Source organism: Panicum virgatum, chromosome 5K (genome assembly GCF_016808335.1).
Source record: "Panicum virgatum strain AP13 chromosome 5K, P.virgatum_v5, whole genome shotgun sequence".
Classification (NCBI taxonomy): domain Eukaryota; kingdom Viridiplantae; phylum Streptophyta; class Magnoliopsida; order Poales; family Poaceae; genus Panicum; species Panicum virgatum.
Window position 1 is genome coordinate 52,442,203 of NC_053140.1, and position 15,964 is coordinate 52,458,166.

The 15,964-nt window shown below is 46.7% G+C and overlaps 1 protein-coding gene and 1 long non-coding RNA gene across 5 annotated transcripts; one reads left to right on the top strand and one right to left on the bottom strand.

The window, feature by feature from the left end:
* The first annotated feature begins 5,904 nt into the window (after positions 1 to 5,904).
* On the top strand, positions 5,905 to 8,117 carry LOC120708450. Of its 4 annotated transcripts, XR_005689373.1 has the most exons (5): positions 5,905 to 6,122; positions 6,254 to 6,591; positions 6,674 to 6,731; positions 7,253 to 7,415; positions 7,516 to 8,117. It is a non-coding gene; the product is annotated as an uncharacterized LOC120708450 (long non-coding RNA). The 4 variants fall into 4 exon arrangements; XR_005689371.1 differs by having other exon boundaries at positions 6,254 to 6,731; XR_005689372.1 differs by lacking the exon at positions 6,674 to 6,731.
* A 3,679-nt stretch (positions 8,118 to 11,796) lies between these two features.
* On the bottom strand, positions 11,797 to 13,294 carry LOC120708448 (uncharacterized protein At5g19025-like). The gene has a single exon (XM_039993691.1). It carries the CDS (start codon positions 12,683 to 12,685, stop codon positions 12,032 to 12,034), a length of 654 nt encoding a protein of 217 aa, XP_039849625.1. The 5' UTR covers positions 12,686 to 13,294; the 3' UTR covers positions 11,797 to 12,031.
* Positions 13,295 to 15,964: the final 2,670 nt, after the last annotated feature.

Here is a 15,964-nt window from a genome sequence, read left to right on the forward strand (position 1 = left end):
GACGCCAGCAGAGCGGGGCGTGCGGAGCTGCGGCGGCTCGAGCTCCCCTTCCTCTCTCTCTTCCGGCGAGATGGCCGCCACCTCTGCTCATGGACCTCGACGGCCGCGGCGGAGCGCTGCGGCGGCGGGCGCGGGAGGAGGACGCGGTGCAACGGCCGGTGGCGGGTCCCACGCCAACGGCGCCGCGTTGCAGATGGCCGCTACCGCGCTAGCTTTGGCGCGCGGTAGCCCCGTCCGCAACGATAGCGTGCGGGGTACAGAGCACCGCTGCAGCAGAAAAACTGCGCTATGCGTGCGCTATATCTTTACCGCATGGGGTAGAGAGTCCCACTACGGAGAGCCTTAGACCGGCGGCCTGAGTGAACTCTTTCTCGCCACTGTGTTCAGACTCGTTTTTCATTAGAAGAAGGGAATGAACTGAGGCTGTATTTAGTTCGCGAAAAAGTTTGAGCTTTGGTACTGTAGCACATTTTGTTGTTATTTGATAAATAATGTCTAATCATGGACTAATTAGGTTTAAAAGATTCATCTCGGGCTAATCAGTTAGACTATGTAATTAATTATTTTTTCAACTGCATTTAATGCTACATGCATGTATCAAAAAATTTGATGTGACGGAAAATATAGAAAAAATTTTGGGAACTAAACAGGGCCTCAACTTTGAAAGACTGAAAATCTACTCCCCCGTGACAAGAGTATTCGGAGTTTTCTCAAGAAAAAAAGACAAGATAATATCCACATCATTCTTATAAAAAACAAGATAATATTCACATTCTTCTTATAAAAAATAAAATGTATTTTGTAATTTCACACTATATATTGGTTTGCGTGTCCGTTTTTGATGTGCAAATATTATGGAACGGAGATAGGACACCCCGGCGAGCCATCTAGGCATCTAGCGCACCAAAACACCAACCACTTGTCTGGTTGACTGGTTCACTGTCAAGCCTGCCTGATCCACCGGGTCCCAGCCTCCCAGGTCATTGCATGTGGCTTGACGATACGGCGGTGACTTGAGCCCATTGTTTTCCCCATTTTCCTGTGGTCGGAACTCGGAACGCAGATCAGCGGCGGCGGGTTCGTGGTATGCAGCGTGCCACGATGCTATAGCCACGGCAGCAACAGACCAGGTGTGGAGTGGTAAAGGGAGTAGCAATACAAGTATACCACAGTGGCACAGTCTTGTATTGGCCCGTCGTGACTCGTGACACTGACAGTAGTAGACTGCTACTTCATCGAAGTAGCAAAAACGGCTACCGTGGGGTTGTTTGATTACAAAGGCTAAATTTTAGAATATGTCATATAAAAAAATCTTTATATTTATTAGTATTAAATAAAGTCTGATTATAAAACTAACAGCAGAACTCTGGAACTAAACTGTGAGACGAATCTAATGAGATATATTAATTCATAATTAGCGTGTAGTTACTGTAGCATCAATGTAGCAAATCGTGGATTAATTAGACTTATTAGATTCGTCTCGCAAATTAGCACCCCTTCTAAACAAATTTTATTTGATACTCTTAAATGGTAAAATTTCTTTTGATGTGATAGGAGCTATTAAAAAAACTTCTCAAACCGAACAACACCTATATCACCATAGAAGATCAAAAGCATGAAGTGGTTGTGAATGCCCGTTAATGTGCACCGGTCACTTAGTCAAGCACTTATTTGATTCATTCTTTAAACAGAATTACTCCAGCTTTTATAGAAAGCAGATGCACGGGGGCCACTTATTAGGTTCATGATCTGTATCTTTTTTTTTCCAGCAAAGAAGATCGAATGAGCACCGAGAACCGTGTGTGTCTCCTGATCTGATGGAGAAAACTTTGGATCTGGGAAAAATACCGGTATCGAAACCCAAAAAGTGTCGTGCACTGGCAGTTTGTCGTGCAATCTATTTGGCTGACTGTGGCCGGTGGCTGGTGCTAATTTAATAAAAGAGAAAAATATTATTGCTGGTTGCTAGCAGAATAGAGCATGAAAGACAGCTAATAGCCCTGTTCATGAAGAGCCATGACTCAAGGGTATAATCACGTTGGGAAACATCAACTAAAGGAATTGGAAAACAAAAACTAAAGAAATTGGGAAACAGCAAGCAGGACATTTACAAATAGAGCAAATTGAATATTTGTATACATATTCTGAAGTGCACCTGTAAGTTTACCCTCATTTTCTCTACTTTTTTTTGAAAGATTATTTTCTCTACTTTGTCATTTTGCCTCTTTTAAAGAACGAAATTGCCATTGCCCCAAGTTTGAGGTCCAGTTCCTTCCCCTTCTTTCTCAAGTGCTACAGTACACCAAGGCAAAAGGGAGGGAGACGCCGCGTCCGGGGCCGATTCCGGCGGCCTCCTTCTTTTCCGGCGTCCGGTGCCGGAGAAGAAGGAGAGCGAGGAATCGGCCGCCGGTTGTGTTTACTTCCTAGGTAGTTTGTAGATCTAGGGTAGTTAGGTTTAGCTCGTCGTCATTCGGTGACGGCGGTGCTACAGTTCCGGGAGCGGTGGCGTTGGAGGAGCTGTTCCGTCGGAGAATAAAGTTCTTTTCCGACGACGATGGCGGTCTTGGCGTTGTCCTCGGAGGTCTTTTGCTGAGGTCTGTGCACCTCTCCTCTGCCGGCGATTTGGTGCGGTTTCTGTCGGCCGATTTAGGTCGTTTGTTCGGGGATCCGTTGGATCTGCTACGGCCGCTTTTCCTTGGACTGTTTGGGGCTGTCGGCGCTTCTGCGCCTGCTGCTGCTACCGATGTGGCGGAGTAGATTTTGTTTCTGGTCTATCTGCTACCACTGGCGATGGGGATAGATCTTGGGTGCTTCCCCGGGGGCTTTGGTTTCTAAGCTGGTGATTTCTTCGCTAGCGGTGGATTATCTGCTGGGCTACTGCTTGCTTCTTAGCCGACGCGATGGTGCCAGCTCCTTCTCCGGCAAGTCTGCAGTGATGAGCTTGGAGATTACTCCTCTTCTTCCTCTGTTGGTGAGACTACTGAGGTTCGTTCAATGTTTTACATCCACCTTGGATGGTCTCAGGTGGTGGCTCATGCAGCTTAACCAAGGCTTGGAGTCTGCTGATGGACGATCTGGAGGTGTGGGCATCGATCAACTGGATGATGAAAGGAAGAAGATGAACAGGATTTCTGTGACACCCCGGCCCAGGGCTTAATAGGATTAATAGGATACTCATACCAACAAGTTGCAACTTTTTTCCGAAAGCCGGTCTCCAAAGAACTCCGAGGTTAAGCATGCTTGGCCCGGAGAAATTTGGGGATGGGTGACCGACCGGGAAGTTCTTCCCGGGTGCGTACGAGTGAGGACAAAATGTGCAGAAAAGACTGGTGTTGGTCTGTGAGGACAGTCTATGTCCTAGAAAGCAGCCAGATGTAAGCGGGCCCGGCCTCGGGGAGGCGGGACGTTACAATTTCTAAGGACTTCCTTGTAATTTTCTGTTTCTTTCTGGATCTGGTTGTAAAAGGGGGATGTATTGTGCTCCACATTAATATATCTTCCCTTATTGCAAAAAAAAGAGGATTAAATGAATTAAAAGATAATCGACATGTGGCCACCTTCTCTACCTCGTGAAGATGCAGCGGCGTTGAGTACCCAACAATGTGAAAGAGTGCATAAGGCCTCCTCCACTGGTTATACATGATCCAATGAGTATAAATTTTTTCCTAAAATTCAAGCATAGTATAATTATTTCATCATAAAATTTCACCATAATTGGACCATAAAATCTGCATCTATGAATTATTTCAATTGCTTAAAAAAGCATAGATCTAAAGTTCTAGCAAAAAATTATACTAAAGCGTAATATATTATATGTTCGCTACGTAGATATAGTCATGTGGAGTCCAACAAAATTGATTTTTTATTTTATAATTTTCCATAATTTTCTATAATTTTTTAAAGATTCAGCAGAAATAAAAAAAGGAAAAAGAAAACCGCACCACTATAGCAAAACTGGGCTACATTATTCTCACATCGTCTTGACGACTCCAACGACCACACTGGTTTAATTTGAGGGATGGAGAACCCAAGAAGATGCGTAGCTACTGAAATTGTGACAGTTTGTGCCGAGATTTTTATTTTTATTTTTATTTTTGAAATTTTGTGCAGAGAGTATCACGAGGAATGAGGCAGCATAAACAGCCGAATTGAACACACGAAAATGAGTACTGGACTGGTGTTTGCTGTGGTCTTGGGGAGCTTGAATTATGCATGGCTGGCTGTCTTTGGCCGCCCAGGTATGACAATTGATGAGGAGGTAAGTAGTTGTTGAAAGAGCCTTTGGCCAAATACTTTGGTGTGGACGACAACAGAGGCAAGGAAGAATGCTGCGGCAAGTAAAGAAACCGGAGTTGGCACAGCAGCTGAACTCAGTACCATTGTCGGCTTGAATTTATTCGATCGTGAAGAGTAGCCAGAACAAACTCTATTGTGCTGAGAGTTTGTGCGTAGTCCTGGAAGTGAACAAAGTGATGATGAACATCATTTTTCTGCGTAGAGGAAATGTCTAATGAAAATGAGTTAAGCATTTACTCCCTCCATTTCAAAATGTAGGTCATTTGCATTTTTTACCCCAAATTTGACCACTATTATTCAAAAGATTAGTGCAAACATAGTCAAATTTAAATTATTCTCGAAGAACTTGTATTGATAGAGCAAGCCACAACAAAAAAATAATATTTTATATAAATTTTTGAATAAGACGAATGGTCAAATTTGAGATAAAAAAAATCAAACGACTTATAATTTGGACCGGTGGGAGTAGTTACAATGGTGGTGGGCTGGGCGTCCAGGACGATGGCAGGATCCCTTCAAAGCATGTTCGAGATATATAACAGGCATGGGTGATGCTAAGTTAACAATCTCAGAAAGTGTTCCTGGTCCCACAACTTTATTTTGTCAACAATTTTAGCAACACACCATGCGCATAAAAGGAAAAATTCAAACATCCTACATTCTTCCGCTGAAGGCAGTTCAGTTCATTGTCATAATTATCAGCTAAAGGCCCGAAATTAAGTGCCCGTTCGATCGTCATCTGAGGGTTGTGATTCTACCTCAGTTATCTCTCACGGGCGCTGGTTTTTCAACACGGAGTGTCCTGCGTTCATATTGCTCCCGCACGACGCCCCGCTCATGACCGGCAACTCACTCTAGAGGTTTCCATCCATCCAGAAACTTGCCTGCTTTTTCATCGGCCTGCTTTTTCATCGGCTTGCTTCCCTCTCGTCTGCTTGCCACCGGCCATATGTGCGCCAACTTGCTCCAGGAGCCTCCCCATCTCGTCCCGCACCTCGAGCTGCCATTTCCCGGGCCGGCCGAGCCATTCCCCGCCGTAATCGGCGATTCCGGCCGGGCGGAGCAGCTTCCCCCGCGGAAGCCCAGCCGCCGTCGACCCTCTCCCTCAAGTCCTCCGCCCGAATTGAGCTCCTGGTCGCGCGCTGTGCCGCCGTGTCTCCGCGCATCGGCCGTTCCGCCTGTCGCGCCCCCCGATGCGCCGCACCTTGGGGAGCCTCGCCCAGCCGCTTTCGCTACCAAGCGCTCGTCGTCGATGAGCGTCTGAACGGCCGGCGCACGAGGTCAGCCCGCCTCGGGGCACACCTGGCTGCCCTGCGGGACTCTACAAGTGAGGCTCGATCCCAGGAGACCGCGTCGCTTCTCCATGGCCACCATTGTCGCCGGAATCGCCCTTTCCCCCGTGCTCCTCTGCTTCAAATCGCAACCAAGGACCTCGGACTCCCTCGCTCAAAGGATCTGCATCTCTCCCTCAAGTCTGGATCTCTGGGTTCCTTCTCTCCCCCGTTACTCCTGTTTCCTACATCTCTGCAGGCGACGCCCCGCGGCTGACCCCAGACCCGCTGCCCCGAGGCCGACGACGCCAGCCAGCGCCGACCCCAGGAGCTCCGGCCACCAGCAGCGCGTGTACAATAGGGGCAGGGCAGGGACAGGCGAGCGATGGCCCACAGGCACGTGCGGCATGGGCTCCTGCGGCTGGCCAGCGGAGGCCGGAGGCTTGTGCGGCCCCCCCACGGGGCTCATCAAGGTGGACCGGGTCCTCTACTCCTCCGTCGTGTACCCGCACAACTATGGCTTCATCCCCCATCGACGTCCTCGTCCTCACGCAGGTGAGGCCGGTCGATATCAGGATTAATTTCAGAAGGCTTAGCATAGCCATGCCCAAACCTCCATCGTGCTCTGCGTTGTTCGTTTTTTTTTAAAAAAAAAAATCTAACAACTGCATGCCATTGGCAACCAGGAACCAGTTCGGCCACCTCCCGTCCACGGTCACCTTCAGTTTCGGCCTGTTGCCAAATCATATTAATATATGATCATTTAGATAATTGTCTATACATTTCTATTCAGCTATATTAATTGTAGACCTCACCAGTGATTGCAACGGTACCTAAAAGCAAATAGAATCACATAAGAGTATATTATAGATCTTCTTTTATTTTTTTGATTTTGGCCTAGAATATCTTTCTTTATACTTAGTCAAGTTATCTTAAAATACCATTTCATATTAGCAGTTGTACGTTGCATATTTATTTTCAGGTTTATTGAAATGCCTGCAAAGTTGAAGAGATTCCAGAAATTGTAAGATTTTCGATATGTTTGACCTTCAGTCTTGATGCTTCATTATTTTAGTTGGGACTGAAAGTTAATACATCTTTGAGAGGCTACCGATCAGGATATGCATCCTAACTGAAGCAATTCTTGGAAGAGATAGTTTCAAAGTATTGTAAATTCATGTCATTCAGTACGCTAATGATTCACTTAAAATGTGATATGAACCTGTATCACGCTAGCTATTGTACTTATCTAAAAATAGATTTCATTTCTGGGACATATTTATTTTCCCAGAAAGTTAACAAGGAACGACGGTGCAAAAGAATTATAAATTAGTTCAAAGGAAAAGTTGTGTGCCAACCATATTATCATAGTTAATTGTGTTTACATATTGCTGGGTATGCTACAAACAGCTCTTTACACAGCGACCAAATAAAATTAATCTTATCCATGCAAATGTACTAGGTTTTCGTTTCGTATCACAAATAGATCTTGCAATACAATGAGGTCTGTCCAGTAAAACTATCTAAATCACACCTGCTTACATTCAGTTACATTTTCCATGTTTCCTTTTATTTTATTTTTTCTAGAACTACCTTTTGTTTTTTGCTCATACCAGTCAATTAAGAAGCTTAGCATAGCATCTTTTTTTTGAGCTAATTGTTTACAAATGTGCTCTTATAAACAGTTGCAGGCTGTGGCCGTTTAAAGCAGATTAGTTTGCATTGAAATGACTGCATGGTTCAAATTTGAACCTTAACTAATATTATCATGGCAGCATCTTGTGAACTGCTTCAACGTCCATCGACTCATGAACTGGCGCAAAAGCAGTCAGCTGTTTTATTTTGCTGGTACGTAATACAAAGCTAATTAACTTTCACATCTTCCTATGCTTCCATGTGCATTTTTTACTATACTAACAAATTTCTTGCGCATACTGATTATCTGCAGAAATGTCATGTTATCCCGGTGAGCAAATTTGAAACTTATTACCATGTAGTTCTTGAGATGTATCAAATCTTTGACATTGGCAGGTACTATGAGCTACTTTTCTTCAAACTTATTAATTGTTTGAGTTCTATGGCCAGATTTGGTTGATGTCGGTATTTTGTACTTGAAGAATAAAATGAAGTACCATATATTATAAGACACATCTATTCTTTTTCATATATATGCATGGTTATTATTTAGTTTTGAAAATGCCATGTAGTCTTGTCTGACCTCAATATGTTCCTGAACTAAACTAAGCAGTCCGTACATACTTGGAGTAGTGTATGGAACATCAACTTAAAGTTTGTGTTTGAATTAAAAATGCAGAGTATACTTGGAGGCCTAATGCAATGTTCTTAACACATCTCGGAATTCCTGAATTAGTGTATTGAAAAGTTTGACCTCAAACAAAGATTGTAGGTCTGATATTCAATATTGTAGCAGTGCTTTGCCTTATATGACTATTGCATAATGTAATATTAAACATGGCCAGCCAGCTTGATCAATCAGAGCTCAAATAAGGGAAAAGGGGCGTAGGTGATAAGCTCCTTCAGTTTATGAAACATCATTATTGGACCTTAACCCCACAGAATTGATTTTATCTGCTCTGATATTAACTCTTTACCTAAATTTATTTTCTTAGCCCTTGGGTTTCATGGACTGAGATACTACTTGTGTTACTAATTCTAGAGAGATCAAATAATGGATAAGTTCATATCTTGCCTGATCTTTTCAGAAATCATCGGTAGGACATGCAAGCCTAACATGTAGCTCAAGTGTCCATCCCCTCTTTCTATTTCAGTTCTGATGCACACCGCTTGCTTGTTGTATTGCCTGCGCAAAGATCAAGTATACATTTTCTTTAATTAACTGCTTTTCAGTTCTCTGCATTTGCATACTCTATTTCAGCAGTACAAGGTTGAATGATTGACTAGCTAGATCAGTGGTATGTGACGTCGTGATGTGTGAAGACACAATTAGTAGCAGACAAAAAAAACTGCTTACTCGGCTGATCGCGTGAAACTAGGTACAAAAGAGTTTGAAAATAGGTACGAAAACAGTGTGAAAACATAAAAAAAATTATCCTTCGTATAATCACTAACAACACGGTTCACTGCTCACTTGCAGGTATTCGTGTTCCAAGTATGAAAATGTTGACAAGTTATGCTTCCTCTTGTCATGCTGATCATATAAATGGCCTATCATAGAAGAGTTCTTGTTCTTGACCTATGATGACATTGCACGTGTCCCACAAATTACTCCAGATCCGTAGCATACAATTGGACTTGTGCTTTTTCCAGGTTCTCCTCTCCTTGTTTACTCCGACCATATCCTCTTCTGGTAATCTTTTACCAGTACTTTGTCAAACGATTCTGTGTAAAGCAAAGAAGTCTTGCTCTTCTACAAAATCTTGATATTCCAAGATCATTCAGCTTCTATCAAACGATTTATGTAAAGTCAAGAAGCCTTGCCCCCAGATAAAATATTTATATTCCAGGATAATTTAGCTTCAATCAGCAGCGTCACCAAAGTTGATTAGTGGCCTTCGGCACTTAGAAAGGAGAAACTTTATTACCATCACATCATGTACTATGGTCTGAACATTTCTATTTATTACTATTTTATTTCTTACAAAATACACGCCTACTAACTATTTTACCAATGGTATGTTGCTCCAACACCAAATCTCACAGGGATGTTAACTTCCTGGTAAGTTCCTATGTAATCAACTGCTAGAACTCTTTGGCACGATATCATATCTTTCATTGTAATATAACTGCAACTGCAAGTACTATTATATTTTTTTTATAATAAAGCCAGTAAATTATTTTCCTCTACAATCACAATCTACTAAATTTACAAATTTCATTATTCAGATCGATGGCCAATTAACAAATAAGTTATGGTCGACTAAATTAAAAAAAAACTTGCCCAATACTTTAACGCACATGGATTGCATCTATTGTATGTACCAAGTGAGGGGATTATTGGCCCATTCAACAAATACTTGAAGGTTTGACACATTAACAAATCTCAGACATACTATGGTGGTTTTCATACAACCAATTGTGCTTTTGGATGCCAACAATTGCAGAAAGGGAAAAAAAACACGAGATACAAAGACTTTAGGAACGCGCGCGATAGCGCGCGTCATGCACTAGTATGCATGACTGTGATTACCCGTTAGTTTGCACTAGGCACTTTGGCTCATGATTCAGTATCTCTCCTGATCTGTGCAATTCTGCAGAAACCTTTGGATCTGGGAAAAAAATACTGGTACTGAAACCCACGGAGTGTCGCGCACGGGCAGTTCGTCCATGAGTGAAGGCAGTGATTCATGAACATTGGAACTTGGGAGTGAAAACCAGCTACAGATAACAGCAACTAGGCCTGTTTATGAACTGGCACGACTGAAGAGTATTATTATGTTGGGAAACAGCAACTAAATAAATTGGGAAACAGTAACTAAAGAAATCGGGAAACAGCAGCCAAAGGAAAGAACATTTTTAGAAATCAGGCGAATTGTGTTATTGCCCATGTTTTGAAGTGCAACTGTAAATTTACTCTCATTTTCTCAACTTTATGATTTTGTCTTTTAAGAATGAAATTTTCATTGCCCCTGGTTTGGGATTCCATCAGGTGCAACCAGATTAAATGAATTAAAAGATAATCGAAATGTGGAAGTATTAAATTGTCCTCCCCTTCACCTTTCACCCATCTGCGTACCTTCTCTACCTCAGTACCTCGTGAAGATGCACCGGCCAATAGAAATGTGGAAGAAAGGTTAAACTGCTCTCCCCTTCACCTTTCACCCTTCTGCCACCTTCTCTACCTCGTGAAGATGCAGGGGCGTTGGCTATGGATTATGGTGTGGATGAGCCATGTCCTGATTTGGGTATTGGCACAGCAGTTACATCGGGTTGGCGCAAGATCACTGTGGCCTGTGGTATGGGGCAGGTGCAGCTTTGCCAACCCAAGACACACAACAATGTGAAAGAGTACAAGTACTGAAACTCAGGAAGTGTCGTGTCCTAGCAGTTTGTTCATTAGACTGAAGACACTGATGAAAACTGGGACTGAAAGCCGACTAAAGATGGCAGGTAAGTAGCCTTGTTCATTCATGGTACGCAATTCATCAAGAGTATAATAGGTTGGGATACAGCAACTAGGAAATGAACATTTGCAAGTATTATAGTCCACAAAAAGCGAAGCTTTTTGCAAAGGTCTGCTGCCAGTCTATGAAACCGAATCAACTACACTATAAGTGTATTTTAGGATGGGGGAAGTAATATTCATGCACGATAGCTAATAGATTAATTGAGGAATATTCGGTGGAAAAGCAGAAAGACATGAACGGGCATTCATAACTCAAAAGCTAGGTGCTCTCACTAACAAGACAAAAGGAGAGAAATAACAGAAAGAACAAGCTTTTCCTTAAACTGGCATGGGGCAATATAAAATATGACCACTACAACCTAGTCATGAAGATTAGACCATCATAACTGGTTGATATGGTATAAAGGGTGTCGCAGTAGATAGAAAGGGGATAGTTCTTAAGTCCAAATCATAATCAAGATAAAGTGAATCAGTCTATTGTGTAAGGAAACCGCTGTGGAACATGTATACATTTAGAACTGCCAGCTATTTAGGCGTCAATAGAGGAACGAAAAGTAGCCAGAACTCTGAAGAAAAACATATTCTACTCATGTTAACTCTCTACATATATACAACATGAACTAAGTTGGTTCAGCCTTTGAGCAATGAATTTGGCATATGTAAATGTTTCTGTTGAGGGAGACATTTAGTCTTAATTTAAGTCCAGAAAGTGATTATTCAGTTTCTGGTGAAACAGTACAAACCGGTAGATACCCTCATTTCATAACATTTATATAGAAACTTCATGAAACATATTGGATTGCCAATTTAGGAGCCCTTGGAAACACATATTCTACTATACTCACAGTAGGAATGTCCAGAATCTGCAAGAATTTTGTAATCTCAACTATAATACTTGACCTCAACATCGATGAAAGAGTGGTTGCCAAACAGCCATCAAGTGGCTAAAACTTCTCCTCAAAAAAGAAAAAAAGAATCAACAGCAAAAACATTTGAAATGCGACAAATAACTAGGGTCTGAAAAGAGCAGAATAAAAGGAACTTACCGTCCAAAAATTTTGTAGACTAAGATCCACCGAAAGAGTAACCAGCTATGGACAGATTAATCCAGAGTCCCATGAAAAATAGAGAATGAACAAGTAAACGCCATATATTTCTGTCTGAAATTCCCACTGGTTCATAACACAAGGAGTATATGATGTCTATAGTCTATCTGTGATATAACTGTTGTATCATCCATTTATTTGCTCCCCTATACTTATTACTGAAATTATATATTTTTCTAGCTACTAGTTATCAGGAATCGGACCAGCAATGGACTAACAACTAGTGACCATCTGATCCTCCCCTTTTGCCCTTTTCACTTCTTGATCCGGCGAACCTTCTTGGCGCCCCAGACCTCCATGCGGCCCTTGGGGCAGCCGCAGGGCGCGCGGAAGATGAGCACGGTGCGGCCGTTGGGCGGCGCCATCTTGCGGAGCTCGGCCTCCAGCTCCCGCTGCTCGTCCCCGAGCTCGACGGGGCGCGCCCCCGCGGCCGCGAGCAGCGCCGATCGAGCGGCGGGCCCGGAGCGGCCGCGCACGCACTCCTCCGTCTCGAGCTGGATGTCGAACTCCACGGCCTTCTTGAGGCCCCTGCACCTGGGCTTCCCGCACTTGCGCGCGTGGTGGCCCAGCAGCTCCCATGCGACGACGGCCGCCGCCACGGCGACCGCGGCCCCGAAGAAGGCGGCGGCCGAGAGGCACGACGCGGCGGGGCGGAGCAGCGCGCCCACCTCGACGAGCAGCAGCCTGAGGTACGGGATCACGAGGAAGCCGAGCGCGGCGACGACGGCGAGCAGCATGACCGCGTCGACCACGGCCATCGGGGTGCTGTCGCAGAAGGAGGCGCCGCCGCCGCCGCCGGCCGCGCGGGCCCGCCTGGATCGGGAGCACGCGGAGGCCGAGCTGTCCGCCGCCCTGCGGTGGTGCTCGAACGCGCGGAGGAACTCGATGAGGCTGCGGCACTCCGCCATCGCGGCGACCGGGGAGCTGCTCCCTCCGCAGCGAGCCGGGGGGCCGGCGGGCAATTCGCCACCAATTTCCGGTGCGGGTTCGGGAAGGGAGCGCGAGCGCTGTGTGGTGGGGGCGCCGGGATCTGTGGGGAATTGGGGTGGGGGGATTTGCCGATCGGATCGGTGTGGGGTTGGGGGGAATGGGGGACTCGGCCCCGCGTGCGGACGGGTGGTGGGTTTGGCCCTGCTGGGGTGTGGGGGGAGGAGGGTGTTTGGCTCGGTCGGCGCCTCGTTCCGTGGCGTACGTCGCGTACTGGTGGTGGGGGCCGGCGCAGGCCGCAGGCGCCCGTGACGTGATGTCAAAGCCGTGGACGCGTTCGTGCGGACGGGCAGGCACCGGGCGGCGGCGTTGAGGAGGTCACTCACGTCCGGCTGACGTGTGGTGGTGGAGATGCTATGGGCATGGGCTACGCCGCTACAGGCAGAGGCGACCGAAAGGCAGCAGCCGCCGAGGCGCACAGGGCGGCACCCACGGATGACCCAGCGCGTAGCCGCAGCCCGCAGCTTTGATTGGGTGGAATGGGCCGCGGCAGCCGGCCGCACTGTGGAGGTGTCAACGGCGCCGCGCGCGTCAAGCGACCGGGCGCGTCACGGCACCCGTGGACCGTGGTGGTGCCGCCGCTAATAAATTGCTCGGCTCCGTTCGTGCTCTCTCGTCGGCACCGGGTTTGGTTTTTCCTTGTCCTGCGCACCGGCTACGGGAAAAAGGCGTCGTAGCGCACGTCTCTCGCAGGAGGAATTTGAGCCACCAAGAATGACTCGGCGACTTTCGGCACGAGCTCGACCCTTCCTTTTCGCCCCCTCGTGTGGTGGCGTCCTTTTGCATCTGTCGATGAATCCTTTCCCTGTCGCTTTTGGCGCATTGAGGGAGTCGTCGTCTCCCGTAGCCCCCCATCTGACGAGCAACTAGCCGCCGGCTCGACGTCGTCGATCGGTCGACGCAAATGGGCATGATCTCTGGTGACACTCCACGGTCATGTGTGCCATCGATCGAAGATGAGGAAACAGAGGATACCAATGGCCAAACGCACCTTCTCTTCTATCTCTCCACTGAGACGGGAAGAGTTCGGCCGGGCCTTTCTTTCCATGGTTGGTCAAATGACAGCGTCATGGTGCTGCGCATCGTGGAAGGAGAAAATAGCTCGTTATGCCCGTGAAAATCAACGGACGCGTGATCTCGCATGGTCAAGCAAATTGATTAGTGGAGGCACGCACGACCTCATGGCCGAAGAAAAAATTCCGCCGTTTCACATGGGATCGATGGATGTATGGATGGCCGGATGAGGGGCCTGCCTTTGATTCAGTGACCAACTGGGAATTAAACTAGTCCCCCATCCTCGACCGTGCTTGTATGTACGCTGAAGACAAAAACAAACCGCTACAGCCTTAAGGCACTTCGGATCCCTTTGGTTGTCACTTTGGGATGTCACGAGCGAGTAATCCATCATCGACGAACAACGATCCCCCGTGTCACGTTCTCGGATGATCTTCGTGGATCACACGGGGGCGTGCGTGATCATGTGCGGATCTAGATGGAGTTGGAGCCTTGGGAGACGTGGTCTCTGAACTTGGAACCTACCGTTTGTATATTCTTCCGAACAACGGTTCTGTGATGGACCCGGTACTGAAACCGACTCCTCCTGGGGAACGAGTCGGAAACAGCGAATAGATTAGCATAACCTGCCGTCAAGATCGCCAGTGAAGTTGAAGGGTCCTGCACCTGAGAGGCTGAGAGTGACAAAAGAAATGAAGCTTCTCCATCACAAAAGTAATCTTTGGTTGACACGTTACAGTGACGCACGGCGAAGGTACCTTGAAGGCATGAACTTGGCGAAAGACGAGCCAAGAAAGCGACTGGGGGCAAACACATGAGACTGCTGAACAGTGTGTGCGTGTAAAAAAGAGAGACTGCTAACAACTTCATTACGGACCATAGCCCGTTCACATCAGCTTAGATCACAACTGCCCCGGCCCGGCCCGGCCCGTCGCCACCGACTACATGTTCCACCCGTCGCAATGCTCCAACAAGAGCGAAACACGCCTACCACGGCTACCAAGCAGACGAAACAACCAGAAGATGGCACCACGACACCCCTGATCGATTCCCGTGGCCACACCGATTGGGATGGGAGAGGGTGGCCTGGCCACACCCCTGATCGATTCCCGTGGCCAGACGGATCAACCCCTCTCGATCCGTGATCAGCTGCGAGGGCTCCAGTACCGGGGGGCTTTCCGTTTCCATGGCATGTGAGCTCACATGGGTGGACAAATGGAGTTTCTCGCTTGACTTCGCTGGCTTTTGACGCCGGGGATGTGAGACCCCTGGTTCCGGCACGCCAGCAGCGGGAGGTGAGGTCTCACGTGGCACCGCGCCCTGACTGCTGGCTGCGCAGGGAGATTTGGTCCGGACCCGTCGCCATGACCGGTTCTTCGTGGCCGGCCGGGACGTGCCGGCACGGTCGGTCCGAGAGGATGTGGCCATGTGGGGGTAGAAAAGGACCGGGTGCCGAGGGTAGCAGTCAATGGGTGGGAAATTTTGACTGGGTTGAGGTCGAACAGTGCAGCCAGTTGCCCGGAAGTCTTAGCGTAAGATGGTGGGGATAAAGACGTTATTGACGAGTTTGAAAATGGCAATTGTATTTCCAGTCCAAAGAAAAGAAAGAGGTGTCCCTCGTGAAAAAACTGAGCTACCCAGCTGCGAGCTGGGCTGCACGGTTTGTGCTGGGCCGAATGTTCTTAAAGCTATGGGCCGAATTGGAACATTTGGGCTTGCATACCTCGGTCCTTGAGCGAATGATGATGATTTCACAGATTCCAATGTGAGATAGTTTGTCTCAAAGTTCAAATCCACACAATCAAGCGTATTAAAAGTATTCAAACCTCCGTTGACATAAAAAACACAAGGCAAAAGTCAGAAATGCAAGTTATTTTGTTTTTTTGGCAATCCTTTCGAGTAGCTCCTTAGCCGGGCCCAATAGATAAGGACTGCCTTGTTTTTACATGGATAAGAAAACACACTGGGCCGAGTGGACCCATCGATGCCGGCCCTGCAACTCGCGAACAGTGAAACAGCATCATCTCCAGAATCCTTCAAAAAATTTAAATAAGGGATAAATCACCTTTGCCCAACTCTGACGTCGGACGTTGGCAATGAAGATGTCACGAGACGAGGCGAACGTTGCTGAACAACCAACACCGTACCTTGGTCGGTTTCAAGGACTCTGAACTTACATTGAAAGG